We start from the raw sequence: 27,137 nt of genomic DNA on the forward strand, positions 1-27,137 counted from the left end.
TATTAATTTTTTTAAATTTGTTAAATAATTTCGAGTTCACTAAAAGCTAAACTGCTCTAGGTGAGGCTCGAACTCACAACCTCGGCATCACTCTACAGGTGACTTATAAGTACCGCGCGCTAACCGATTACGCCACTGGAGCTGCTGGTGTGTGTTTTTCAACAAAAGCTTTGGAAGTCACCAGAAATATATTGCAATTTTTCAGTAACAATTTCTAGTTCAGCTTAATTGATCGAGGTGCAGCTTAATTGATCGAGGCGACAATCGATTACACCAAAAGAGGTGATAAGATTTCAAGTGCAATTAATATAAAGAAAAGCAATTGTTGAGGTCATTTCCATTTCAGTCAAAGTGAAGGTGAAGTACCTGTACTTTAAGTGAGGTTCAAACTCAGAACGTCGGGATTCCTTTGCGAATGACTGTTTTATAAGTACTGCACGCTTACCAATCACACGATTGGAGCTGTTGCTACGCTTCTAACAGATTTTTTTTTTCATATCCGTGAGGGCGGGAGAATGATTTGATCAAGAGAACTGATTGTCATTCGTGAGTTCATTTGTAGTTTGGTTGAGGTGCTCCAGGTGAGGATTAATTGCACAGCCCTAGTCAACTAACTTGTTTTTATTTATTTATTATTTTTGGGGGGTGAGTGTGTGTCAAATTACAGTAGTGATGTGTGGGTGTGAGCAGCACGCATGCAAATGCAGCGGCATCTTATTAAACAAGTCAACCTTCAAATTTCAGCAGATCGGGCTGCCATGCATGGATGAAGCTCAAAAAACAGGCGCAAACAGGAGGGCCGGTCAATGTCCCTCGTATCCACTCTCACAAAATGACCTCATCTAACGCCAGTGTTTTTTTTTTTTACTTGATGTTAATGACTATTATTATGTGCGTGTGTCAGTGTGAAGGCATTAAAGGGCGGGTAATGAAGCTAAATGAGGACGTCTGTCGCAGAGTTTTTGCTTCTTCCCTCTCTGATCGCATATAGTTGAGCAAATATTTTTCAGAGGTTTTGCGTGAGGGGGAACGGTTGTTAAACTTTCTACTGTACTTCCTTGGTTGCTACTACTGTATGTTGTGTTCATGGCTCCATTTGCTGACACGCCACTCCTTATTGGTGTGTATGTGCATGTTCACGTCAAAGTAAACGGAAAAGAGAATTCCAAGTGTATTTACAACAATCACATCGCCTCTGCTACATTAATGCTAACATACAATAGGGAAAATCCAAAGGCACACAGGCTCACAATTCTCATTTATGTTGTAAAAGGTTGCTGTTACCCACCTAAGCAACAGCTATCTGAGCGCAAAGACTGTGGCAACACATGTAGACAGGCAATAGAACAAAACTCACAGGCATATAAAGTACAGTATTCATTACCCTCTGCAAAGAAGAGCTAATATTGCTGCCATACTGATACGAGACAGGATATCCATATGTCTGTCTTATACTGCCCCCAGTTGGCCAAGGTGTGCACACCAGAACAAATAAATGAATGAGTTATTTATTGAGTTTAAAAAATAAATACATGAAAAAATACAACAACAAATATGATGTGGGAAACCGAAATTAGAGGAAGGGTATTTCTTTCAAATTTCATAGGAAAATCCCTACCTCTACACTCACCTCTGAGACAAGTTCCCACTAATTCTACATGTTTTTCCACAAAAATAACCCCCCCCCCCCCACCACCACATGTTTGCTCAACTACAGCCGTCGCACACCCCTCAAATCCCGGCCTCATTGCGGCTTCTTTGCCTTTTGACCTTGATGATTGTCTCAATCTCAGCTTGTGTGAAGAACCATTAGCTGCCTGAGGTCTTTTTAGCCCCCTTTAAACTGCAGCACTAAGCCTCCGCTGTGAAGATGAAACGCTAGCTTAGCGCAAGAGGCCTTCTCTGTTGCGTATATATCGAGAGTCATTTCGTATAATAGCATCCTAAAAATACAGTGTCACTCATTGAGGAATGTCTGACGTTCGTTGATTTGATCTGATTCTGTCACATTGTCAGACAGCAGTGACAAAAGTCATAGAGGTGACTCATGTCTTACTTAGAGCATGTGTGTGTGCGTGCGTGCGTGTGTGCGTGTGTGTGTGTGTGTGTGTGTGTGTGTGTGTGTGTGTGTGTGTGTGTGTGTGTGTGTGTGTGTGTGTGTGTGTGTGTGCCTACAATGTAGTGTGCAACCAAATCAAGCAATAGTTGAAGACACAAAGTTCCCAAGAATAAGCTGCCATTCCTTACAGACGTTCTGGGTATTGAATGATCTGTCATGCTAAAGCGATGACATGCGCCGGGGGTCTGTGCCCATCCCCCCCCCCCGCCCCCCGCCCCCATTGACTGGCATGTTAATCACTCATGGAAAATGCTTTGAATTACAGGCTAAGCCAGTACTTCTCACTAATCCACCGCCCTTCGCTCAGAGAAAGTCACTGACTGGATAAATGGGTGTGTATGTAACCTTTGCACTCTCTCTATTTCTTGATACACTCCTCATCTTCCTCTCTTTTTTTTTCTTGATTGACAGCGTACAGATTTACTTGCAATACATCTCAAGGTCGGTTCTTGATTTTTTTTTTTTTGTCTGCCCTCAGGTGGTTATTTGCTCTTCAGCTACGCTAGCAGGAGGACATAACATGATAGTGTAAAAATATTAACAAATGCTCAATGATCTGCTCACACAGAATGAAACAAAAAACGTCATCATAGCATTCTTCAAAAGGTGCGTTGTATTCAGGTTGAAAAAGCCATTCCAACCAGACTCAGCATTTTGATACCGTCATTATTGGGAACTCCTGTCACGTTGCTAGTCTTCCATGCGCAGTTTCTGCGCGCTAACTGATTGCGCCTCTGGAGCTGAATGACCTCTTTTCCGAATGGGGTAGTTGTAGATGGCTTCCATCTGGTGGGCAGTATGTCCAATCAGACCTGCCGAAGCGCCATATGATAAGATCTCATTTCCATCCTTTGTGCTACAGCGTCTACCCTGTCACAGATTGGTCAGAATTGCATTTGTAAACAGTGTAGAAGACTCTCCACTTGATGTACGGGATGGCTACTTCTGCAGTCGTTATCATGTGTTGAACAAAATTGGTCGTAATGACCGTTCTTCTTCCATTGATGATAATTGAGTGAGATGATGGGTAATGGGCTGATAATGGCCATTGCTGACTGAATATTTTGTATTGTGTTGGTTGGTGAAAATAGGCTACCTCTTTCTACACCATGTGCTGTCCTTTTCGGCTGCCATTTCCTTTGCCGTCCCATTCGCCATCGTCGTTTTATGATGAACTGCCATGATCGTAATGTCTAATCTGATTCATGATAGGCAACTATTCCGTTTATGCTTGGGAGCCACAGTATTATTTTTTCTATCTCGACAAAATAAAGTTGCTCCAGATTGAAATTACAACCTCAGCACGTTTCTGTAAGTCGTAAACTTACCACGTACTAACCGATCGCACAAATGGAGCTGTTGCTTTCACTCCTTTAGTCTGAATCCTGAAATCTGTGATTGTCGTCTCTTCAGTATCCACGTTTAGGATTGACTCCTGAATCACACTGTACATCTGAGTCTATTTCAGGATAGTCTTGAGATGACATCCGGTAACAATCACGCTTGTCACCACTATGTCCAGTTAGCGTATGCGTGACTCTATTCTAGGAGAGGGCCACAACAACGACAACAACATGAGCCGTTCATTGCGTAACACACTGACCCGCTGAGGTGTTCATCTTCTGCTCGACTGCCAGTTTGAAGACGCTAAGATCAAGATCACACTGCCAACACTATTCGGGCATGTGACGATGTGGCGAAACTCCACTGCACAGTCACGAAGTGTGCGGGGTTGTGCCCCAAGATTTCACAAGTGGCTGAGTCTCAGCCGCTCGTTTTGCTGCGATTCAAAATTGAGGTGAAGTGAATTGCATAGAATTTGAATGAAGCTTTCACAAAGGTCAAAAATCCATTTCCAGGTTAAAAGCGGGGAAACAGCCACCGCACGCTGTCAAGAGATAGAAATACAGTAGACGTCGTGTGTTTTACAACAATACTTAACCATACAGTATTTGTAATTTAATATTGACTGGCGCTCAATGGATTTATGGAAATAAACAAAAATGATACGGCACACACACACACACACACACACACACACACACAGAAACGGCATGCTCCCACACCCTTGTGTGTGATAATAGCGTGCTGCATAATTAGCCTAATTTAACTCCGCTAATAGGTTTATTCTCCAGCTCTTTGGGGTGATGACAGAAAATGGGAAGTTGGGCCAGAGTTTGTGGTGAGGTTGGGACACGCACACACACATATGGAAATGCTGCACACATGAAAGTAGGCATGTTGTCATGGTATCCTAACAGCTTCCGAACAAGATGGGGTGTCAAGGGTGTGTGAGTTCACATGCGTGTGTTTAGTGTGTGTGTGTACGTGTGTAACTGCAGTCCATCCATCACCGAGCGACCGACCCCCGGTGACTAGTGAGATGCAGCTCCTGACCCAGATAGCGCATATCTGCAAGCAGAGTTATGACATTATGCGTGTGTGATTTATGACTATTCATCACATTTTTTACCATCAAAAAATGTTGTAATTTCTTTTTTCGAGTTATTCATTTCCATCCTCTGCCTACTCCTCCAGGCTCAGCGGTGTGCAGGTCTGCTCTGATTGCAAAGTCGATGGCATGGAGGCAGCCTCACACACCATCCCCGACCTGATTTTGAATAATTTCTCACAATTATACTGAGAATATGTGCAAAAGATCAGCCATATTTCATTTTTTTTTTCAAAAGCTTCTTTGTTTCCTACCTCCTTGTCTGTGTCCTTCTACAAACATATTTTCTCTTCATCCTTTACCAAACATCATTGAGTCCCAGCCAAACATGTTTTGACCAAAGGTAATGTAGATGCTTCAATGAACCTAATGCGGGTCATTTTGTAAAATCAAAGATCATATAAAGAGAGAGTGACTCAACATAGAAGCCAATTGAGGCTCTTTCATGAATATGAATGAGCCATTGAAAACTCAATTACTATAGGCACGCTGAAGAAAAAATATTTGATCTTTACAAAAACCCCAGAGATCACATTTGTTGAACACAAAATTCCCCATATATTTACGAAAACACGTGCTCGCGACCTTTCGTGACCGCGAAAGAAAATTTTTCAATGAACGTAACGTCAAAGGTTATTTAGTTGGCAATAAACAATCTGTCGTCCTCAATTAAGTTAACATGCGCTATTTTTGACAAGGTAGTCTGGACAGACCTCACGAATGTCTTTATGTAAACCTTGAGGACAATTGAGAATCTTCTGTGGTTATGCTAATTATTTTATTGGTCCTTGTTTGTGGAGTAGCTTGGCAACATGAACGACAAGTGTTGGCAGTGGGAATGACGGATGCGCGGACAGATTATTGCAAAGGGCAGACTGCATGCCAACATAGACACGATTGCTAATCCCAGGATAATAATACTTACACTACTCCACCACCGCCCCCCAACATACACACGAACACACACATACACACACAGTTACACATGCACTTGTACTGAATGCTGAAGCAGCGTTTGGCCATCCCCCTATATCTCCTTTTATCGGGACATTTGTGCCATTGAGACCACGAGCGGCCAATAAAATTGAGTTTTACAGTGTCAGCAAGTCCAGAGCAGTTGCGGCCGAGTGGTTGAGCGTGTGGCCGGTAACTGAAGGATCCCAAGTTAGATTTTTAAGACTTGACCAAGGCCTGCCTACACAAACAAGTTTGCTCGGTATTGAACATTTGCCCATTTCTCCCTTGTGTCGTCGCTAATGCTTATAATTACCGGAAGGAAGTATTTTCGTCAACATCGCTGACAATGTGCGTATTTCCGCACACTTTCATTCAAGTTAGATTGTGCATATCCGGATTGTGCCTCTCGGGAGCAAAAAATGTGGACGTCGAGTCTCAAGCAGGTTCGTAATGATGATTTTGTCCATGCTGCGGTCGCGAGTGTCCTCTGATTTCCTGATGTGCCAGAATCAGCCTACCCTCTGATGTCGCTGATTCATTGTGGCACATTCGATTTATTGACCTGCAATCATCTTAAAACATCATGTCATCGCTTCATTGCAGAAAGACTAAATAGCTTCGGTACGTTTAGAGAAACAGGCTGTAAAATAAGAGTTAATGGTAGGCCCGCGCTTGTCAGTCCGCATTACTGCGACTGCACCTCAGGCTTCTCTGTGTTGACGCCACCGGTGGCAGATGTCCTTCATGCCGCGTCTGGAAGGGAATTACTTCATGCGTACGGCAAGAAAACCACTGGCGGGATTTTGAAAACCGCCGGCATTTCAGCTAGCTTGTCGCCAGGAATGAAAAATAATTAGTTTAGGCTTGTTTTAGTCACAACGGTTGTTCGGACGTGACCAGTTGTGTCAGGTGCTTGCTTGCCCATTCAGCCTAAGAATGGGCTCAAAGCATTGAAAATAATCTTCTGTTCGTGGCCATACTGGTGGGGGGGGGGGGGGGGGTGCCCCTGCCTAAATCCGGTGTTGACCGGAGACCCCTCCCTGTATGTCTGTAGTTACTCCTCATGGGCACTACCCCAGTAGGAGTTTGTGGTTCCATGTGAACATTTTCTGTTTTCCTGCTAACTTTAGCTACAGGCTCAAGAATGTTTGATGAGCTAGAGAACTGGAAGACTTTTATTAATTTTTTTCTTGGGGGGTGGTTGAAAAATGAATAAGGTGGTAGCTACGGTGGTGGTAAGCCAATTATGAAAGCGAAGTCACTTTACGAGGCACGATTGAAGGGCATGCATGGTAGGAATCCGCACTCTTAATTCGGTAGTTTCCAACTATTTGTCAAGTGTATATTTCTACATTGATGCCTTTTGTGTGGTGACATAACCCCCGTGATTGCCCTAACAAGCACAATTATATTATATCCAACTGTGACCACATTCTGTCCCCTCCCGCCCTTGTCAACAAAAAGCAGCGGCACACTTATGAATGTGTTTTTATTCCATCTTCTATCTTTGGAGTGTTGCTCTGGCACAGTGCACAGTATGTGTGCGTGCGTTAGCTAGCATCCAGGTGTGCTCTTGTTGGCGGCAAACTGACCCTATCAAAAGGAAAAATCATCCTTGTGTGGATCTAAACCACAGGTGTCCTCCAGGGCTGGAATCCTAAGTGTTCAGAACATGGGAGATGACACCATTAAAATATGGTTGTTCGTGTGTTCGGATTGGAGTGATTCCGGGGGCCCCTTGCCCACTGTGTCAAGTGTGGGCGCAGTAGATGGGCGGGGTTGCTCTTCCAGGTGGGCTCGTGGTTACAGCTGTTTGAATGAGAAAGAAGAATGGAGAGCGCTCTGGTGTATTTTCGGACGTGGTCGCCACAGACACCGTATCGTAAATGTTTTGTTGTTGTTGGCGTTTTTTTTTTTTTTTTCTTTTGCACAGCTTTGCTGAGTCATTCACACATGGTGTGTCGGCCCTCCTCTTTGGCGAGCCAAAAGATTTCGAGGAAGTGTTGAAAGACTACAAGAGTATTGACATGTAAGTCAATCATCGTGCAGGATGACAGAAAATAGATGCAATTCCTGAAGAAACGCCCTCCCCAACCGCTGAAATTCCAGGGCATCTCCCCGAGTTCCCCATCGGGCGTGTGCGTAGATTTGCGGGGTTGAAGACCACAGACATGTTCTTCATTTGATGCCAGGGTGCAGCTTCTGCACAAAACATCTGACGGGGCCTCTTGAGTGTTTGCACATGGGCAACATGAATAGTGGCTTTTCATGGACGCTGCCCGCTGTAATGTCTTTTTCAGCCCTTGTATGTGTATGTGTGTGTGGTTGTGGTATTTACGTGAATAACTCAGACACGCAGAGGCGGGTGTATTTCAGGGACAGCCAAGCTTTTTACATTTTATTTATTTGTTATGACAGTAGCTACATTCGGAAAAGAGGTCATTAAAGAAACAATCATATTTTGAAGGTGAAATTGAAAAATGAAAAAATATACTATGCTTTTATCCTGGAAGACGACTCTCATTAGATGTTTTTTTTTCCCAGCAGGTCCCTAATAATGCTTTGTAAATGAATGAATAATTACGATATCAACCAAAACCTCCCCAGTCACAATAGAATTTAATTTAGGTCCTTAAATTGGTGTCAATGAGAAGTAGAACTTGGGCCCTTAGTCCCCATACACTTGTGTACCGTGCTATATATATTTTTTTTTTTTCAAGAATGAAGAGGGGTCACATCAGACCTCAGAGTCACACTGAAGCTCTCTGTCTCCCCCCTGTGGTGAATGCCAGGTGAGCTTCAGCTCCTGGCATATTCCTCCATGTTGTCTATCTTGTTTGTTTTGCTTGTTCTGGGTTTGCGGATGCTCAGGGGCTCAGGTTGCACATGTGCAAGCTTGGTGAATCCGAGCTCTTTCAGTTTGGAAATCTGCTTTTCACACAGGGATTCAATACCATGTTCACTGTCAAAATACAAGGGGGTGGAAGTAGTGTTCTCATTGTTATTTTTTCCCTTTCCCATCTAGCTATGAAGCGCCCCTTCAACCAATCTGCCCTGCCGAGCTCTGAGCTGGACCGGTCCGACGTGCCCGTGGACGGCAAGGACTGCAACCAGGCGACGGTAGCCGACCTGCCGCCGCCACTAGGGCGCGCTCACAGGCCCAAGAAGGAACGCAAACAGCGCATCTACACCATGTGCGACGTTTGCAACATTCAGCTCAACTCGGCGGCGCAGGCGCAGATCCACTACAACGGCAAGTCGCACCAGAGGAGGCTCAAGCAGAACAGCCAAGGAAGCAAGGCGGCAAAAAATACAGGTGGGCTGACCAGCGAGGTGACGGGGTTTCAAACAGCTTTTGTTTTTTTCTTATTGTCGCAAAATATAACTTTAAGGCTGAATGTTGAATGGCTTGCATGGCACGGCCATTTTTCTTCATCAAAATCCAGCTTGATCGAGAGATTTTGTCCAATTGTTACCAAATTTGAAGCACATTGACCAGACAACTGGGTGACATTACTGGCGCAAAGCATGGCGGTGAAGTTAGCTGACTTCAGACTTTTTATTGAAAATTTAGCCTGGTTTCACTTTGCAACATAACATACAGTCTAGCATGAGTAGATCCACAAAAAAAGTATATGACAGATGCTTAATAATGAGCAATTTGTTTTTGTTTTTTTTTACACTGCGTAGGGCAAGGAGAATATTGGTGAAGTGTGCAGACATTTTCTATTAGCAACATGGAATTTAGCAGGAATGTCTAGCATGACGAGACCCACAAAAATATCAAGACGCTCTGCCTGAAGCGACAAAAAAAATCTTTTGATTTGAAGTGGCCATGTTAGGCCGATTTTCAAGGGATCTTGAGACATGTAGTCATGTCTAGCATGAGTAGACTCAAAATAAATCTCACCAGTCCATGCCTGAAAGAAGTCAGCCATTTTGGTTTGCAGCGGCCATTTTAGGGTCATTTCCAGGGGGCTTTCAAAGATGAACTTGATCTTGATTGTATCCGATTACCACAGAATATACATGGATGACACGTTTGAGCATCGGTTATTGTGTGCACACGGATTATGTTGGTGAAGTTTGATGACTCCGCCGTAAACCACACATTCTCTTGTCTTCTGCTGTTAAATATTGAAACAGCGGATTGACGTGGGCTTGCCTTGGCCGAGCGTTCCGTCGGTGTCAGTAGTACTGCAGGTGATGTAAATGCGCATGTGGTGCGATGTAGCCGTGCTGAACCGATGCCGTGTGCAGATTCTCTCTGACACACAGTCACAATCGCGCAGCCTTATCTCCACTCACCTTCTGCTGACTCCCCGAGGCTGCACGCCGCCCTGCTGTGTCCTTAGCTCCTCTGCCCCTCCGCTTTATGTGTGTGTGCGTGTGCGATATTTTTAGAGGTCCTCTGTGGAAAAAGTAAGTAAATAAGTGTTTGTGTCAGCCCACATACTTACAGATGTGTTTATAGATTCCTAAATTCCACCCCCCTGAAAAAAAAAAAATCTTTAAAATGTGTGTTTCTTTGAATACATCGGCGTGTATTGGCTCCCTGCTCTGCTTCAGTGAGCTGACAGTAGGTCTGGGCTCTTTTTTTTTTTTTTAAACCCACCCTTCCTCCTTCTGGCGTTGATGCTGGACATGTGCAGCAGCCAGACCCATCAAGTCACGTGCACGACAAAGCTGTCCATTGTCTCTCTGCATCCACTAATGGCAAGGCAACGGAGCTTTATTTATTATAGCACATTTCATGCGCACAAGGTAACTCAATTTGCTTTGTGTATTTAAAAGTAGAATATTCAAAAGCATTTCTAAACTAAGGAGTTGAAGACATTGAAAAGCAAAGTGAAGAAGTAAATATGACTCTGGGCTGAAATCCTTTGCAAATTATTTAAGTGATTAAATTTCGGGTGGCAAAAGGTCATTAAGCATTTTATACCACCCTGAGTTTTGCCGTTTTTTTTCTGGATGTTTCGACCTTGATGATTTCTGTCAAGCATTTGCTCACATCTTTTTATTTAGGTAATTGGAAAACCCCTTTTTGACTGCACAACTTGGCTCAATAAGGCTCCTCTCACTACTGCTTTATTGGTTAAAAGCAGGTAGTACCCGATCACCCCGGTATGCCATATATGCCAAACTGATATCATACAGCTGGTGTGAACCACTGCTTGTCGCCTATTGAAGATTCATTTGAGGCTTCAGATGACAAAGCACAGCTGACACACGCAAATGTGATCTTGCCTTTTCGCGACTCCATGGTCTCGCTTTTGTGCAGCACGCAGTTGTCTTGATGCCCTCAGTCTGCTGTCATATCAAGTTGGGCACCTTCCTGTGTCCAAATGTGAGAAGTGAGTACAAGAAAAGCCTCGTTCTCCTCTGTTGCTTGTTAGCTCTTTTCGACCGATGCGTTTAGTGCGGCGTGTTTCCTCACAGTGTGTGGATGGCAGCAAACGAAGAGGCCTGAGTGATGGGGGAATTAGCCAATGAGCGGAAAGTTGCTTCCTGTTAAGTCAGTCTGCATATTGACCGAGGGGGCGTCAGTAGTGGCCTCTAGAAGCTTGTGAAGTGTTTTTTACTTTTATAAATATTTTTATAAATCCCATTTCAATAAATCACATCTTTTCTTGTTCTATTATATTTTTCTTTCATTTCTAAAATTCCACTCCCCTGATGTGCTTTGCTATAAATGCAATTACTGCATTTGTAGTTATTTTTAAAAAATGACGTGCGTCTTTGACCAAATGTATTTGCTTGCTTTGACTCGATCATTTTGGCAAAGGGTTTGAAAACCTCAGTTCCAGCACAATTCTTCCTGTCCTCGTTGTAAATGTGCGCGCATGAATCACAGTCAAGCCGTTTAGTGGGACACACAGAGGACTTATTTATTTATGATTAGTGCTGTCATGAACGTTGCAGTAAGACTCCCGCGTGGCGTATAAAATGGGCCTGGCATGCTTGTTCATATGTTGTGCAGACGGAAGGCTTGGCAAGCAGATGATGACATGATGATGGGAGAGAGGCCCAATTTGACCTAGCAAAGTGAACACGTGTGTTTTTGTCTGCGTGTGTGTGTGTGTGTGCGCACACAGCATCGGCGGGATCCGCCAAACCAAAACTGGAAGGGAGGAGGAGAAGGAATTTGCATTTTTTTCACGGTCCTCCGTATCTCATTTTCCTCTGATGTGTGCACTTTTTTTGGCGGGGGCGGAGGGGAGGGGGGGGGGGGGGTGTGTTTAAATTTGCCGTGCCTGTTGGGCGAGCGTTCGTCATCATGGCCGCCCGTCTGATGCCATCTTCTCTGCCGCGCCGCTGCTTTAATAAAGCGTGACGGATTGGATTAAAGGCGAGGATTTTCTGCATGAATGCATTTGCGCATCTGTGTTTTATTTTTGTGTCGCCTTGTGCCATTTTCCTCTATTTTCTTTTTCCTCGACGATGGGGAAATGACTTCTCTCTTCCTCTTTACGCAAGGGACACGTTGAATGTACTCGGTGTGAAACACACCCTCACCTTAAAACCAAGGTACTGGTCATGCCGTACCGGGATCTTTGGCATACCATTACACCTTTATTCAGAACCCCGCCTAAACAACAAAACAAACGTTGAAGCTGTTGTCATCTCTTCAAATGCGACCTGGCTAATGAGTCTTGTGCACTTTGCACCCGAGCCACTCGCTTTCCTTCTCCCCTCCTCTGCCCCGGGGGCTGCCCTCTTCGTGACGGCAAGTTCAGACTCTGGGAAAAGGTCGGTGGTCCCGCAAGGGCGGCGCGCAGGAGATCCGCTGATCCGAGAAACGTGGCGGGAGCAAGAAAGAAGCGCTCATTGCTGCGCATCACATTTTGTCGGTTCGAGTGGTTTTGTCTGTGCAGAAAGCCTTGAAATTGTTTAACGAATTGGATGGCTTGCCGCTTTCCTAAATGTCAGCAAATATAAGTTGTGGTGAAGCGCTTTTCCATCAAATCAGGACCCAGGTTAATAGACATAGGCCTGTAAACAGTCTCTCAGATGAATGAATTTCATTTTGACATCTCCATCCCAAAGCATCTATCATGGCAGTTGTATACTGCATATTCTAGAAACTAAAAAGGGAGAAACTCATTGCTCTCTTCTGGACAATTCCTCCTTCTTGTCCATCCATCACCTTTAAAAGCCACATGAAAAGTTCTCTCATTCGAGGCAGATGCAATGATAAGACCCCGTGACATTGCCTCCTCCATCGCCCCCCACTGCTCACCCTCATCTTGTCTTTACCTCCGCCATTCTCTGAGCACCATGATTGCCCAACTTCAGAGGGGCACAATTACACCAGAGTGACTTATTAGACGCGGGGATGCAGCATGAAGAGGTTGGCCGAAAGGGAGGTATGATGTCGGACCTTTGATGGAGTCTCCAGGGGGGGGGGGGCTCAAAACATTTCAGCTCCATACATACAAGGTTCAATAGCAGACAGTGGAATATATTTCCTTCCACAAAATCAAAGGCCGAGACATGGTTAGAAAGGAAAAACACGGGTAGTAGTATTATGACAGCCTAAAATGAAGGACTCATATTGTGTGGGCTATTTACTTTACTGCCTACTATTCAGAATTATTCAACAGGGGCGTGCAGTCTTCACAGCATATTTGCGGTTGACGGTCTAAATTTGGCCTAGAGATTAGGCGGTATAGATTTGGACGGTACCAACCAATCGGGTTCACGCCTGATGATGTCATCTGCCTCAGCGTGAAAATGGGATCAATTAGCCCGTGTAAATTAAGGATTGCCTGATTTTTGTATTATATATTTTGGCAATAAAAAAGATTACAAAAAAAAAAAGGTCTCAAGCACGTTTGATGGACGTTGCATCGACATTAAACAGTAACAGTAACTCCCTCTGCTTTCCTTGCTGCTTGGTAGCTATCATGGGAATGCTTGGTGCTACGCTAACTTGTGTCGCACCAGCTAGCTACTACATTTCCATTGTAAAATGCGCCAAAATATCTGACCAGTGTTGTTCCACTCGCCCAAATTACTGTCCTTTTTCCACAAGGTCAAAGGCAATGCCATAGACTGAAATGCAAAATGGCAGCAATGATGTCATGAAGTCTAAAGGGGGAGTTTTTAAAAAAACAAATTCTGCCACTAGATTTTATAAAATATGTGCCTTCATTCAATAAAGGTTTGGAAACACCGCTGCGACGTATAAATCTGCATTGCTATCGTTCTTTTTTTTGGGGTGGGGACGCATTCTATTTTCCCCATATGTGTCACTTTAATGTACTTTCCACCCTGCCGTAAAATACCATTAATACCGTATATAATTAAAGCCTCAGTGATATGACAAATAAAACAAATATTTATGCACTGTCGGTATGTCACTTCTTTATGCAAATAAACGAGCACGAATATAGCCGAAAGAAACAACACACACATCGGCATTTAGAGTAGATGATTTTCATTGTTATTCATGTATTAATTTATTCGCTGATGGCAGGCGCCAAACGAGGTCTGGAATATGCAGATGCAGGTTTGTTTTTCCACGGGCATTTTCCGGCCCTCCGCCCTGAGCCGATAATCAAGACAGGCAGGGAGGGATGAGGAGGCTTTGATTCCTCTTTGGTGTACTCCAGGTGTGATGGAATGGCGTCCTTGACACCAGGGTGATCATGTAGCGTCGTCCTCCCTCGCTTCTCGACAATGTGCCCAAGCACCGGCGGGGTGACTCTTTGCCTTTGTCTCACCGCTTGCCCCACAAAGAATTTGGTCCGAACATAATCCCCCCCCCCCCTCCCCCACGGGTTGAGTCGGCCGCAAATGTCAACACCCACTTGTATTTACACACCATCGGGGTTGAGCATCAACCTCTATAGATGCATTAACGTTTTAAGGCTTACCTTTGAGGTCCTGATATCGGAATCAGGCCTCCCTCAATAGTAAATTAAAAATCATTGTGTATAGAGCCTAACATATGTACATTAGAGATTTTAGAGCGATAACTATGGTATACTGGAGTTGTATAGAACATAATAGATGATGTAAATGGTGCATTGGAGAATATGGCGTTGGATGTAAATGGGATTCATCCCGCTCCGTCGAACATGAAATATGATGCAAATATGGTACATTTTATGTACATCTTTTTGGCACTCGAGAGCGAAATTTTTTTTTATATGAGAATATAAATCCCAACCGCAAGGCTTCGTTCTTCGCTCATAAATAAAACCAATGCATCTGCGGTGCGACTCTAAAACACGTCAGGCTTTATTGAGGCGCTTATAGTAAGTAGCGGTGGTTAAGAAAATAAGTAGTTGGGCAAAAACGGCCGCATCACAGCACGGAGAGACGCAAATAGCCAACAACTGTGAGACGGCCAAGAGGCTGTTGGCTGTGAGACACGTTTGTTTTGCTCTCCATGCGTTTTTGCTGGCTCCCTGTGGCGAAGGTCGTTGCTTGATTTTCTAAGAGAAGTTGAGAGTTTACATTCAAAAAGACGAAGGTCACGTCTGTTATTAACCCTTTCAGGCACAGCGGTGACTCCAGTGGACAGTTTATCACGTTATCAGGTTACAGGGTGCGTGAAAGGGTGAAGCGATATGGGTTTAAGATTGGCGGTAACATGGATTTCCTAAACCATCCATTCATTAATTTTATTATGAACCATGCTAACATTATGCAAACACATTGAATACTCAAGTCAAATACAACTAAACTGTACTTAAGCAGTGATTCTTTTGCATCCCACTAGAGCAGGGGTGGGCAATTATTTTTGCATAGGGCCACATGAGAACCAGAAAATATTATGGAGGGCCGGATCAAAAGGGTGAACTAAATTCGAGATAATATTAACTGGATTTCTTTATTTAAAAAGCAGTATTTTGCATTTTTTGGCACGTTTTTCAGACTTTAAGAGTACATTATTCCGTCGTATCGAACGGGATTTGCTTGACTTGGCGCTACTGCGGGCTTCTGTATCGTCTCCCCCTTCCTCCCTATGCTCTGCAACTTCAAGTAACTGTGCCACCTGGCGTTGAAATGCCTGTCATTACAAGTCCAAATGAAATGAATGCAGTCGTTGACATCGAACTTTAATTGTGTACCAACCTTCGGCGGGCCGGATTAAAAAGACCAATGGGCCGGATTTGGCCCGTGGGCCGTAGTTTGCCCACCTCTGCACTAGAGGGAGCCCATGTACCATGACCTCATTTTGAGACTTAATGACTTGAACAACGAAAAGTCATGACGTTCCAAACTAACCAAGAGGATGACTGCAAATTCCTCACCTTGCCCAAGATGAAATCTTCCTTAGCAGAGGTCATTGTGGAGACTGTGTGGAGTTCGCATGTTCTCCCCGGGCCTGTGTGGGTTTTCTCCGGGTACTCCGGTTTTCTCCCACATTCCAAAAACATGCATGGCAGGCTGATTGAACACTCTAAATTGTCCCTAGGTGTGAGTGTGAGCGTGACCGCGGATGGTTGTTTGTCTTTGTGTGCCCTGCGATTAGCTGGCAACCGGTTCAGGGTGTCCCCCGCCTACTGTCCGAAGATAGCTGGGATAGGCTCCAGCACCCCCCGCGACCCTTGTGAGGATAAAGCGGACCGGAAAATGGATGGATGGATGATGATGATGAAATAAATATAATCCACTAAAACAAAACATCAATACCATAGCTGAAATACAGGAGAGACTAATGCTCTCAACCCTTGTGAGAGAGGTTGAGACTTAAATATGCTGTTTTTATTTGTATTTTTCATTGATATTCATGTATTAAATTTATCTTCGTAACCTTTGATTTTTATGTTTCTTCATCATCACCTAAACAGTGTGATGGGTTACACAATATTATGTCCCAAAATACATGCGTGGTAAGACTGGTTCAAACCTCGGAGCTTTCATCGTAGCTGACATGTTGTCTCCCTTGCCTGTTCGGCAAAGCAGAGGGAGGACATGCACGACGGCCTGCGGGCGCGCGTCCGGTCCAGAGTCCTGGGCTGTGTGTCAAATTAGCAGAGCCTATGCGCACCCGAGGCCCAATTTGTAGCGTATAATTAGCTTTTAATCAGCACCCTCGTTGGGGCAAGCGGCCAAAATTAAGCCCGGCTCTGGCTTTGCTTAAAATAAGCATTCAGAAATTGCCTTTGAAAGCCTGTGACCCGTAGCATCCAATCACACATGCACTCGCACACAAACAAACTCACGTACGAAGCACACACATTGTGATGTCGCTTGTTTATTTGACCTTTCTTTTCATGGGAATATGCTGTCATTTTCCGGTGATGCTACCTGTATATATCATTATTTTTGCTCTCAAGCTTGATCAAGCTTCATATATCTCCATACATATTCCTCCTCCACATACACACCGGTGTAATTTTGTCGATGAGCCAGCATTGGCTAATCCACACTGGTCACCGCTGCATTTATACTCTGTGATAAAGTGCAGGCAGATGAAAGGCTTTTTTAATGGGTTTTGCTTCCGCCGGGACGTACAGCAGTAAGTCATGGAGAGACTAATTTGCGCCGAATTTGTAGTTATTGACCTGTAGGGTGGATTTGCCCATACATTTTTTGGTAAATTTAACCATGATGTTCCATTGTTATCCTGTAGATGGCAGTAATATGCATTTAAAAACATGTTGTCACACACAGCAAGCGTTTTTTTTCCCCGTCATAGCTCCTCCTGATGGATCTGGTGAGCGCAATGCAAGGGGACTGCACTGTCAAAAATTAAATTAAATTATAACTCACTAAAAAACGCCCCCAAGAAATACAACTGCATTTTCCAAGGTATATTTCGCTTGGCCCTACACAAGGGAATGTACAGTCTGCCTTCAGGGACAAAAAGCATGCCGTTTGCATTATCAAAGCTTTGCTGAGTTTGTGAGTTGTCATGAGTAAACATGTAAATTTCAACTGTAACTTCACAATATCACTAGAGTTAGTCATGAGTATTTGTCATGTTGTACTTTAGTGTCAGCAAAGGAATGTGATGTGTCCGTTGAGTTAGTCCTAAGTATTCATTTGTCTGGAGCTTGGGTTTGAAGGGTCTATTGGGAATTGGGCAGACCGTGCCGCACCAGGCAAGGCATTCCGACGGACTGAGGGTATTTCTTTTTCACGCCTCCAATGCACATGACAATTTGGCGGCTAAAAGTAGACAACATTTTAATGCCCGTTGAAAGCAGGTCTAAGTTGTGGCGCAAACGCGTGTAACTCCACCCATGCTCACAGTTCGACTGTGCTTTGCACTGGACTTGTGCAGCGCACAAAAGTAGGGCTCATAGTGTTTGTATATAAAAGCTGTGGTGAGTTGAGTGAGTCATCATGAGTAAGTCACATTGACGTGCTCCATCAAGTTAGTCATGAGTAACAATATATCATGTCAACCGCTTGGAACTATTTCAATGTATTCCATTGAGTGCCCGATAAAAAGTTAATGTTTTTGTTCCTTCTAAAAGTGGAATGAATGTGTCAAGCGAGACAAATATGTCAAAAAGAAAATAAACACTGGCTGTTTGACACCTCTTTTCAAAATGGTTTATTTTTAGACCTCGTGATCTCCACAGCCTGATCATGCACCATTTGGGCATCCGCGATGTTAATTGTGAATATATTTGTAGATGTCATTATGAGCAGAGTTTGCTGGAAGGATTGCTTGTTCGAACCGTCGTGATGTGTGTTTAGTGTGTCTGGACACTATTATTTTGGAGCATTCCTGAGGTCAGTCTCCTCACTCTCGCTACAGCGTGTTAGCTCTCCCTGTACACACTGTGACTGCGCTCCACGAAGCAGAATGGGATTTGAATAGCGGGAAACAAATGAGTGTGAAGAGTCATCTTTTGGCTCTCATGACCTCCTCGCGGGGGGTGGGGGGCTACGGTGCCGCTTATTGTTCTGTCAACACATCTGCTGGGCCTGATAACAGGATTAGAACGTCCCCCCCTATAGGCCCGCCGGGATTAACCAGCAAAGGGTCTTTTTTTTTCTTCGTACATAAGAGACTCTATGTTTGTATGTGGATGTAATTTGAACTCCAAGTCAATCCCTTCTCGCCCCGTCAGTACGCGCATAAGCCTAATTTCTTTCGCCGCTCTATTTTTTTTCCAATTATAAACTGTCACTCTCTTCCGCAGACAATGTAGCCATTGCAAGGACGGACATTTGTAATAGCAGCGCGCTCTCTGAAGTACGTGAGTAAATCAAGCACCATTATCCCCGACCAATAGATTAGAGGTCAAGTCAAGGTCCGGCAGAGTGTGTGTGTGCGCGTATGTCTGATTGTGCATTTGTGTGTGTGTATGTTGCTCATGAATATTCCACATTTGTCCAAATCCTTTCCACCCCACCGTGGAATTCTCCAAAGGAAAAAAAAGGTACTTCTCTCATCGGTTAGGAAAGTTTCTCTTTAAATATTTTATATTTTCCATTTTAAAAAATGTTTTTCGTGGTCATTGGACAGGTGACGTAGAAATGGCAAGAATGCTGACAAAAAATGGCTTCTTCCTTTTGCATTCTCATTCATCAGTCACTTGGCAGTTGAGCGTTCTTGATCAATCAACAGATGAGAGATCTTTTAGCTGCGCTCCTTACGTCAGGGGTAGGGAACACTCTGGCTCCTCGAGAGACACATCCTGCCTGTTTTAGATCTCTCTCGACTTGAACTTACCTGATTCAAATGATCAGCTCATCAGCAAGCTCCGTGAAACTGTGTCAAAGATCAGAAATGTAGGAAAGGCATCCTTTGTGGTTGTCCGCTCTCTTTTCCAATCAAGCAAAGGGAAAACAATTCTTCCACTCAATCCATAATCTATACGGGTGAATATTTGCTCCTGTCTGCTGTTGTGATGGGCTCGGTGATGGCTGACTCGGACCGAAAAGATCTTGACTATGTCCTGTCCGTCCGTGATAGAGCTTGCGAGGACCGTGCTGATCAGATCGAGAAGTTCATTCGTCAAAAAAAAAAAATCAACACAAGAGAAAGCAGTGGCTCCTCTCATGCTGACAGAAGTCTCCGATCTGTCTATTGTGTCGCCGCTGCATTGACTCCCTGTCACCGCTGCTATTCATTATTCCATCTCTTGTGTCTGTCAGCCTCGTGCCGCCGTTAGCTCGCTTCTGTCAAGCCGTTTGTCAGTGCTTGTCTTCACGTCACCCTCCTCTTCTTTTTAACTGGGTTATTCCATCCATCAATTTTTGACCATGTTCCGTTCCAATTTGGGTCTTGGTGTGCCTTCTTCCAGTCCTGTCACAGCCATTTGTCAATGGACTTTGGTCTATGCAGCACCACCCTTTGCTTCTACAAACCCAATTCCAATGAAGTTCGGCCAAACCAACATTGAATGCCCGTGACCTTCGATCCCTCAGGCGGCACTTGATTAAAAAACGATATCAAGGTGTAAAGTAAACAAGCTCGGGAATACTTCAGAAAAGCACTGCGAGTAAATATAGTTTGGCGCTACATCCGTTAAGTGCAACTTAATACTCTACTTAGCAAAGCAAAAGCCACTTGTCAACAACACCCAGAGAGCGCGCACTGGTTCTCTCCGATCGTTTTCGAAACTCAGAGCATTGTTGAAATGTGCCATTTGGCTATCCAGAGTGCACAGACAGTACAGATGGGAACCGTTCAAGCAAGAGCTGCTGATTGGTTTAGAACATCGACTGAGTTCTGAAATGAACTCTACGGTAGCGCGTTCTGCCTCTCCGTGTGCTTAAGAGTAGTGCACGGGCATTAGAATGAATTTCTGAATGCGCCTCATATCAACAGACCTCACTGTTTGTAACATCACCCTACTACTGAGGTTGTTACCCCGATGGACGGGACTCGAAAAAGAATGCGCTTGTTACATAAATGTGGTGCGACAACATCAAAGCCTCCTGACTCATGTTTGTGCCGAAGCGACACCGTTATGCATGCAAAACGCCACACACACAAATGATGCCTTCGTGTACACTCGTGCGTTTGTTTATTTGCGCATGTGTTTGCTCACGCTGGCACATTTGGCTCGCTTGGCTAGACTCCTCCCAGTCAGAGTGCAGGCTGTCGCTGCTCGTCAACGTTCAAGCCGAGCCGATGCCCTCATGCGCCCCGACAGGCAGGCGGCCTGCGGGAAGGGACGAGATGCGGGAACACCCCTACAGCGCGCATGTAATAGGGATTTAAAAAAAAAAAATTGAATATTTGGTTTGCATGAAGGATAATAAAACATACATGTTCAATCATACGCAGCTATGACATTTGCGGTCCTTCATATTATGCTTCTTTCATGACCTTTTGAGATGAAGTTGCTATCCATGCTGAGTTTGGTGTCCGGCAGAGGATGCGACGTGGCCTAGTTTTCCAGATGGCACATCTTTCAAGACCCAAACCTTATCGCGTTTGACGTCCGCTGACTGCCTTTTCGCAGATGTTCCAGGGCCTAATGTGAGGCCCCCTAATTTTTCCAGCGTAGAACCATATTTCTGTGTTTCCATTGGACCATCCACACCTCCTCATACCTTTATTTTCCCTCTGGTCTGTTCCATGGGGGAGGTAAGGATTGGAGTACTCGTACCGAAATCCAAGACACATGGGTCCCACAGGTAAAATAGATACACAGTGAGGCCCTGAGATACGAGTTTAATTTGTTCTGTGACTAGGTGCATAGCTCAAAACTCCTGTATCTCCAATCGTCTTTTCCTATCGATATCAGTGGGAATGCCATGAATCCAGTCTTCTCTAAATAAAGTTTAGGGGTAGTCTGGAGCTCTGTATGTTATACTGTTCATTGAGACATCTCAACTCCTCTCTCAGCTCGTCAGTGTTGCCCTTATATTAGTCATGCTTGGAATGTTGGTGCTCAATCTTTAATTAATATTGCAATTGATTTATTGAAGCATTGGTATTCCCATGTGCAATTTCAATGCCTTGGAATAAAATTCCATTTCAGCTTGAAGAACAAAAAAAAAAAAGTCTCATCTATGGCTCTCCTCCACCGGTCGTGGCTCCGCCTTCACATCCTCCTCATCCACCCGTGAACCCCAGTTGACAAAACTCATTGATGAATTATTGATATAGGGAACCCAGCAGCGCTCTCCCGCCCTACACACCGTCTCTTCCCCTGTTTGTCCTCCTGCAAAGTCATGAATGGCAGTGATGCTGAATCTTTTCCACTTTTCCACTTCCTGTCCCCCAATGCCTTTGCACATATATGAATGGACACTTGTAACGCGAAATGTGGAGGTGCGGATGTGACTAATGCCTAGCGTATATTTCCATTCATAGAAGAATCTTCCAGGTTTATATTTGGAGCAGTTGGCTGCACTCGCCCACCACATTGGGGCTCTTATGTAAACAGGGCAAGTCTCTCTGCATCAGCACATTATGTCGGAGAAGCCAGCCCGCCTGCCAGCCCATGAATCTTATTTACTTGGATGCCATCTCTTCCAACGCTGTAATACATTATCAACTCAAAAAAAACAACTATCACATTCTAAATGGCTTTATTAGCAACTTATCACTGATGGATTTCCGGAGCTGTAATTCATTCGAGGTGCTGAGATGCAAATGGTTGCCCTTTATTTTGCTCATTGATTAAAAAACAAAACACCTGATTATAAACATGTGCAGAATAACATATTAGATCTACACAAAAGAACATGTTTGTATTGTCTGGATGAAAAGAAAATTTCTTGGCATTTGTGAATCAAATGGACAATTAACATCATGGTCTTTTGTCCGAGCCTTGCATTGTAGTGTGGTGTCTTGATTTTATTCCTTAGCCTTACGTCGTAAGGTAGATGGCTAGATGGCTAGATGGCCTTATGTAGTAGCATTGCATCTCTGGACATAAATAAATCGGATGCCCAAGTACCGAATACCCCGAGAAACAAATTACAACCATTGGAAAGAAAATGTCCTTGACATTAATGCTGAAATATGGAAACATGTAAACAGAAAGAAAATGCTGCGTAACATTTCAAGCTCAAAGGAAAGAAGATCTTCCCTTCAGTATGGGACAGAGACCTTCACTCCTCATTAATATACATCACAGATGCCCAATCTTCTCTGCCTTTGAGTACATAAACATCCCTTGGCTACTATATGCTCCGAAACATGGTATATATCGATTTGACACACAAGAACGTGTCAGTAATGAAAGGCAAACATAGTGTGAGTGTTGCGTTCAGGTGCCATCTGTCTCCCATTAGCGTCTGTCACTCTTTTGTTGACTTTGGCCTGCGCTCAGTGCTCATGCGAGCCACTGTAAGTCTTCCTGTCACTCAGTTAAGTTTAGTCACTTAGGTCGAGCTGTTACGCACTGACATTGTAATGCTTTTCAATGTAGTTGTTTTTTCCCGGTTGATAGTTTGCATTTGGAAGAGGAAATTATGAATTTTTACTCACTTTTTACCTGGTCGGGTGTAGCAGGCGTATACGTGATGAGTACGTCAATGTTTGCATGCGAGAGCCCTTTACCAGTGTGGCAGTAATCTCCCGAAACTAAGAAACTTGTTGATCACTACTTATCCAGACGAGACTGTAGTGTGACAGCTTGACCTTCTCTACTCACCGTGGTTACTCAGCTCTTGGCAACCCAAACCGGCTGAATCCTCTCACTGTGAACAACCAAAGACGCCCTTTATTTGCTCTGCCGAGGTGTTGTTTCTTATAGCCATGACTGGCGGACGCTGGGATGATTGGATTTTCTTTGTACTTCAGTTGTGATTCACCTCAGCGGCTGCAGCAACATAATGGATGTCAACGCTTCGGTGCTTTTTATTGAGCCAAAAGGGGAGGGGTAGGAGGGGGGGGGGGTGGAATACAGTGCAGCTCGAAGGAAGATGAGAGAGGCTTGTGGGGGTATCGAACAGGGTGAAAGCCGCATCAGAAAGCATCATTAATCTCACTTTCTAACCTTAAATTACCATCTAATAAACATAATACACACCGATAACGTTCTAACTTTTGATCACATGTGGGGAGCATATCAGAGAAAAAAGCTAACCAGTTTGCGGCTAGTCTCAAACTGGCACTAACAAACTCAATGAGTTTGTTTCTTGTTATAATTTAACAATCCAAATGACCTTGTCAGTAAACGTGGCATTTCCTTCCAATTATATCTCTCCAGTTTAAAAAAAACAATCTCTTGATATAGTTTAAAATGGAATGATTCAATTCGGTTGGTTTTAATACTCTCCCATCTTTTAAATCAAAACTGATTGTTCGATTTAAATCATTCGGATTACAACAGTAATAGTCACTCAGCATTCTTTCTTGTCAAGCATTGCAGTTGGACAATGAAATGTACCACAGCCATCAATGAAAAATGTTCGCAGACAAAAAACAAACAAACAAAAAAATGAAGTGCCTTGAGAGCAGGCTAGTGTGAGAGGCTAATTTGATAGTCAATATCTTCACTCAGTAGTACTGGTGAAAAACAGATAGATTGGAATGCATGAAAGCAGTTCAAGAAATGAAAGTCCTTGGCAGGAAATTTAGAAGAAGTTACATTATCATGACAAAAGCTCTTCGACGCCAAAGGACTACAGTTTATCCTTTGACGTTGTCGTGAAAATGAGGTCTGCTGAGGTGCGGGACATGATGATCGAGCAACAATCACAACTGCTGGATACGATGTTGATAGGTGACAAATCCAGATTGTTATTTCTGGATGTTACAAACGCCGCAGACACATTCTTGCCACGGCCGACGGAAAAAGGAAGGGGAAAAAAACGAGATACAAGACGAAGAGTGAGATGGATGTACGGCGCACACTTGGAGTAGACAAAGCTGGAGCGAAGCGGAAGCCAATACATGGAGAGGAGGCGAGGGAGACGTTTAACGCTGTAATTAAGTTCCTGATAGCACCCTTGCTGCCCTGGCGTGTCTCCAGGACAGCTCAGCATTGCACCAAAGCTCTTCAACAATACAACACAATGCTCACAAACACGCACACGCATTCCCACACACATTCATGCCCGCATCAGAACAAACAAAAATCAAGTGCTCCTTCAAAGTGTGTCATGGATGATGCATCGTAAAAGAGGAGCATGCTGAAAAAGCCAAGCGGTTAGAGCGGCGAAAGAGAGGAATTGTCGCTTGTATTTGCTCTGCCTGCAGACGCCTGCGCACACACGCACGCACACGCACACGCACACATGCGCCCTTCATGTCGACAAAGGCCGAACGCAGAACTGATTCTCGCGTAATCTTTGATTGTCCCTCTTTTTGCCTTTTTGCTATTGAAATTTTCAAGGATTTCTGATTCCGCCGCGACATCATAGACAGACAGAACACGACACGTCTTTATTTATATGGCGCTTTCCAAAACTGTTGTAGCCGTAACAAAGCGCAGGACATTTAACATAAAATAACAAACACACCATCCCAGCGCCACAACATTATAGCACAACATCGTGTGGCTTTGACCATGATGTGAAATTGTAGCATGCAATCGTAGGATATCATAGAATGATGCCATAGCGGGAGAGGTGTCGCTTTGCTACATGATGTGGCAGCACGAGATGTCATACAAATTTGAAACGTCATTACACAAAGAGACATTCAGAGGATGCAGCGAGATTTCTTTTAGAAAGCAACCCAAAGAAAATAATGCAGCAGTCAAAGCTAGCAACGTGGTCGTTACAAAGCTAGCAACGTGGCCATTCCGTTCCTCTAATGGTTTCTTCACTCGTTTATAAGTGCTGTATGATCATTATTATTTCAGTTATTTATGACTGATTGATTGATTTATTTTCTTTTTAATTCTTAATTTATCTATTTTTTTGCATCTTATTTTGTGTTAAAAATAAAGATATTTGAGAACATTGGAACGTTTCTATGAGGAACGTTTCTTGTGGGAAACCCGACGCGGCCCAGCCTCACCCAGACGCCGCCTCCAGTCGTCCCCCCGGGTAAATTGAGTTTGAGACCCCTGCTGTATATCATAGTCCAAATATTGTAGCGTTACATCGAAGTGTATATCGTAGTGTTACATCATAACCTTACATTGCGGCATTACATTATAGCTCGACATCATAGCATTGCAACGTGGCATTGCATGGTGATGTTACATCGTGGCATTGTGTCATAATTTTACATCGTAGCGTTAACTTGGAAATGAGTGGAAATGGTGTGTGTGTGTGGGGGGGGGGGTAAATAACTGGTAGAAATCAGGCTAAACGCTCATGTAGAGACATGAAATTGTCATCACTCATCAGTAGTGGTGTCCAGGTCGCGAGAGGGTGAGCGAGGGAGAAAGAGAGAGAGTGAGGGGAGTCAGAGAGAGAGCGCGAGAGAGGTCTGAGCTGCTCCGCTGCCTTCCTCTCCTCCGCCTCATTCATTCCCGGCTCTGTCAAGCCAAGGCAAGTAGCGAGCGACAGCGGGAGGGATTTTAACTGAGGATACGCCGCAGAATTCTCGGGGATTGGACGCCGGCAGAAGTGGTGGTGGGGGGGAGCATTTCTCGCGGCACGGATACATACAAACCGAGGGAGGGGACACCCCGACGCTAGGCAGGAACGCCTCTGTAAACACCTGTGCTCCCCGGGGAGGCGGCGAAGTACATGCGAGTGACACATAGACACGCCGCCACCGCCATGCTCATCGGTGAGTCCTCCGCTCTGAATTATTGAACATGTAAACACATAAAAAAGTGCCTTGAATTTCTCCTCTTTGAGAAACAGTTTTGTGATGTTTTCATTGCAATGTTTAAAAGCATGGCCAGCACCCGCCTCCTTCTCTGGAGCCACAGCAGCAACTTTAACCCTCCATTCAGTTCGGAAATAAAATCAAAAGTATGTCAAATATTTGATATAAATCCTGTCATATTCCATTAAAAATTGGAAATAAAACTCACTTGCCAGGAGAAATTACCATTCACTAAATATCACTGATCACTTAGCACATTTAGGGAGGGGGGGGATCACAATATTAAATGGAATGCGCATGACATTAATTACCTAAATTTTTATCTTGATGTGAAACAAAGCTGATCATATTCCACTAAACAATAATTAATAAAACGCTCTTGCTATTAAAATTATGACTTAACATTTGACCCTGTTTTTTTTTCCAAATTGTATGATTCTTTTCATATGGAACGTGCAATCAACTGATAAATTAAAAATCGACTCTTCAGTAGGTATCGTTCAATATTTTTAAGGTTTTGTTGAGCATATGTACTTTCAACAAATATTGTGCTGAAAGATACAAAATAATGTTTTCATGAATTTGTCATTGAATCACACGGATAATTGTATGTTGTGAATGTGTTAAATTGTCATATTTAAAACGATATATGAAAATGTGAAAAATCAACTACATTATTTCATTCATGAGTCTGACAATCGCAACCTCTGTTAGATTTGGAATAGTATCTTTTATTTCCCTTTTATTGACACAAGGTGACCTCTGAAACATTTGTCACTCGGGCCTTTTCTTCTTCATCTTCTCTCACCACAGAAACAAAAATCATGCTTTTTTTTCCCCCCTGCCCCCAGAAGGTTAGTTTCGTTTTGCCCGTCTGAACATGACGAATTTCTCCAAAAAGCGGCTGTGGATTTTCAGGGCTTTGCCTGGGTCTGCGACGCTTGAAAATGGACGCCGCCACAACAAAAGCAGTTGATTTTGCGGCGTTATGCAAA

The 27,137-nt window shown here is 43.9% G+C and overlaps 1 protein-coding gene and 1 non-coding gene across 4 annotated transcripts in view; one reads left to right on the top strand and one right to left on the bottom strand.

Moving 5' to 3' along the window:
* znf385c (zinc finger protein 385C) overlaps positions 1-27,137 on the top strand; it is a 67,830-nt gene that overhangs the window by 8,811 nt on the left and 31,882 nt on the right. The window contains exon 2 of one of the 3 annotated variants that reach the window (XM_086132349.1): positions 8,554-8,844. In XM_086132349.1, coding sequence (XP_085988475.1) covers positions 8,556-8,844 — 289 coding nt within the window. In that variant the 5' untranslated portion in view covers positions 8,554-8,555. Of the gene's footprint in view, positions 1-8,358; positions 8,845-25,813; positions 26,101-27,137 lie in introns of those variants that run through there. The other 2 variants (XM_086132348.1, XM_086132350.1) reach the window with 2 other exon arrangements.
* On the bottom strand, positions 53-142 carry trnai-uau (transfer RNA isoleucine (anticodon UAU)). The gene is given in 2 exon segments: positions 53-88; positions 105-142. It is a non-coding gene; the product is annotated as a tRNA-Ile (tRNA).

The sequence above is a fragment of the Hippocampus guttulatus genome, chromosome 16, assembly GCF_054856545.1.
Source record: "Hippocampus guttulatus isolate MCC_2025c chromosome 16, RoL_Hgut_1.0, whole genome shotgun sequence".
NCBI lineage: Eukaryota > Metazoa > Chordata > Actinopteri > Syngnathiformes > Syngnathidae > Hippocampus > Hippocampus guttulatus.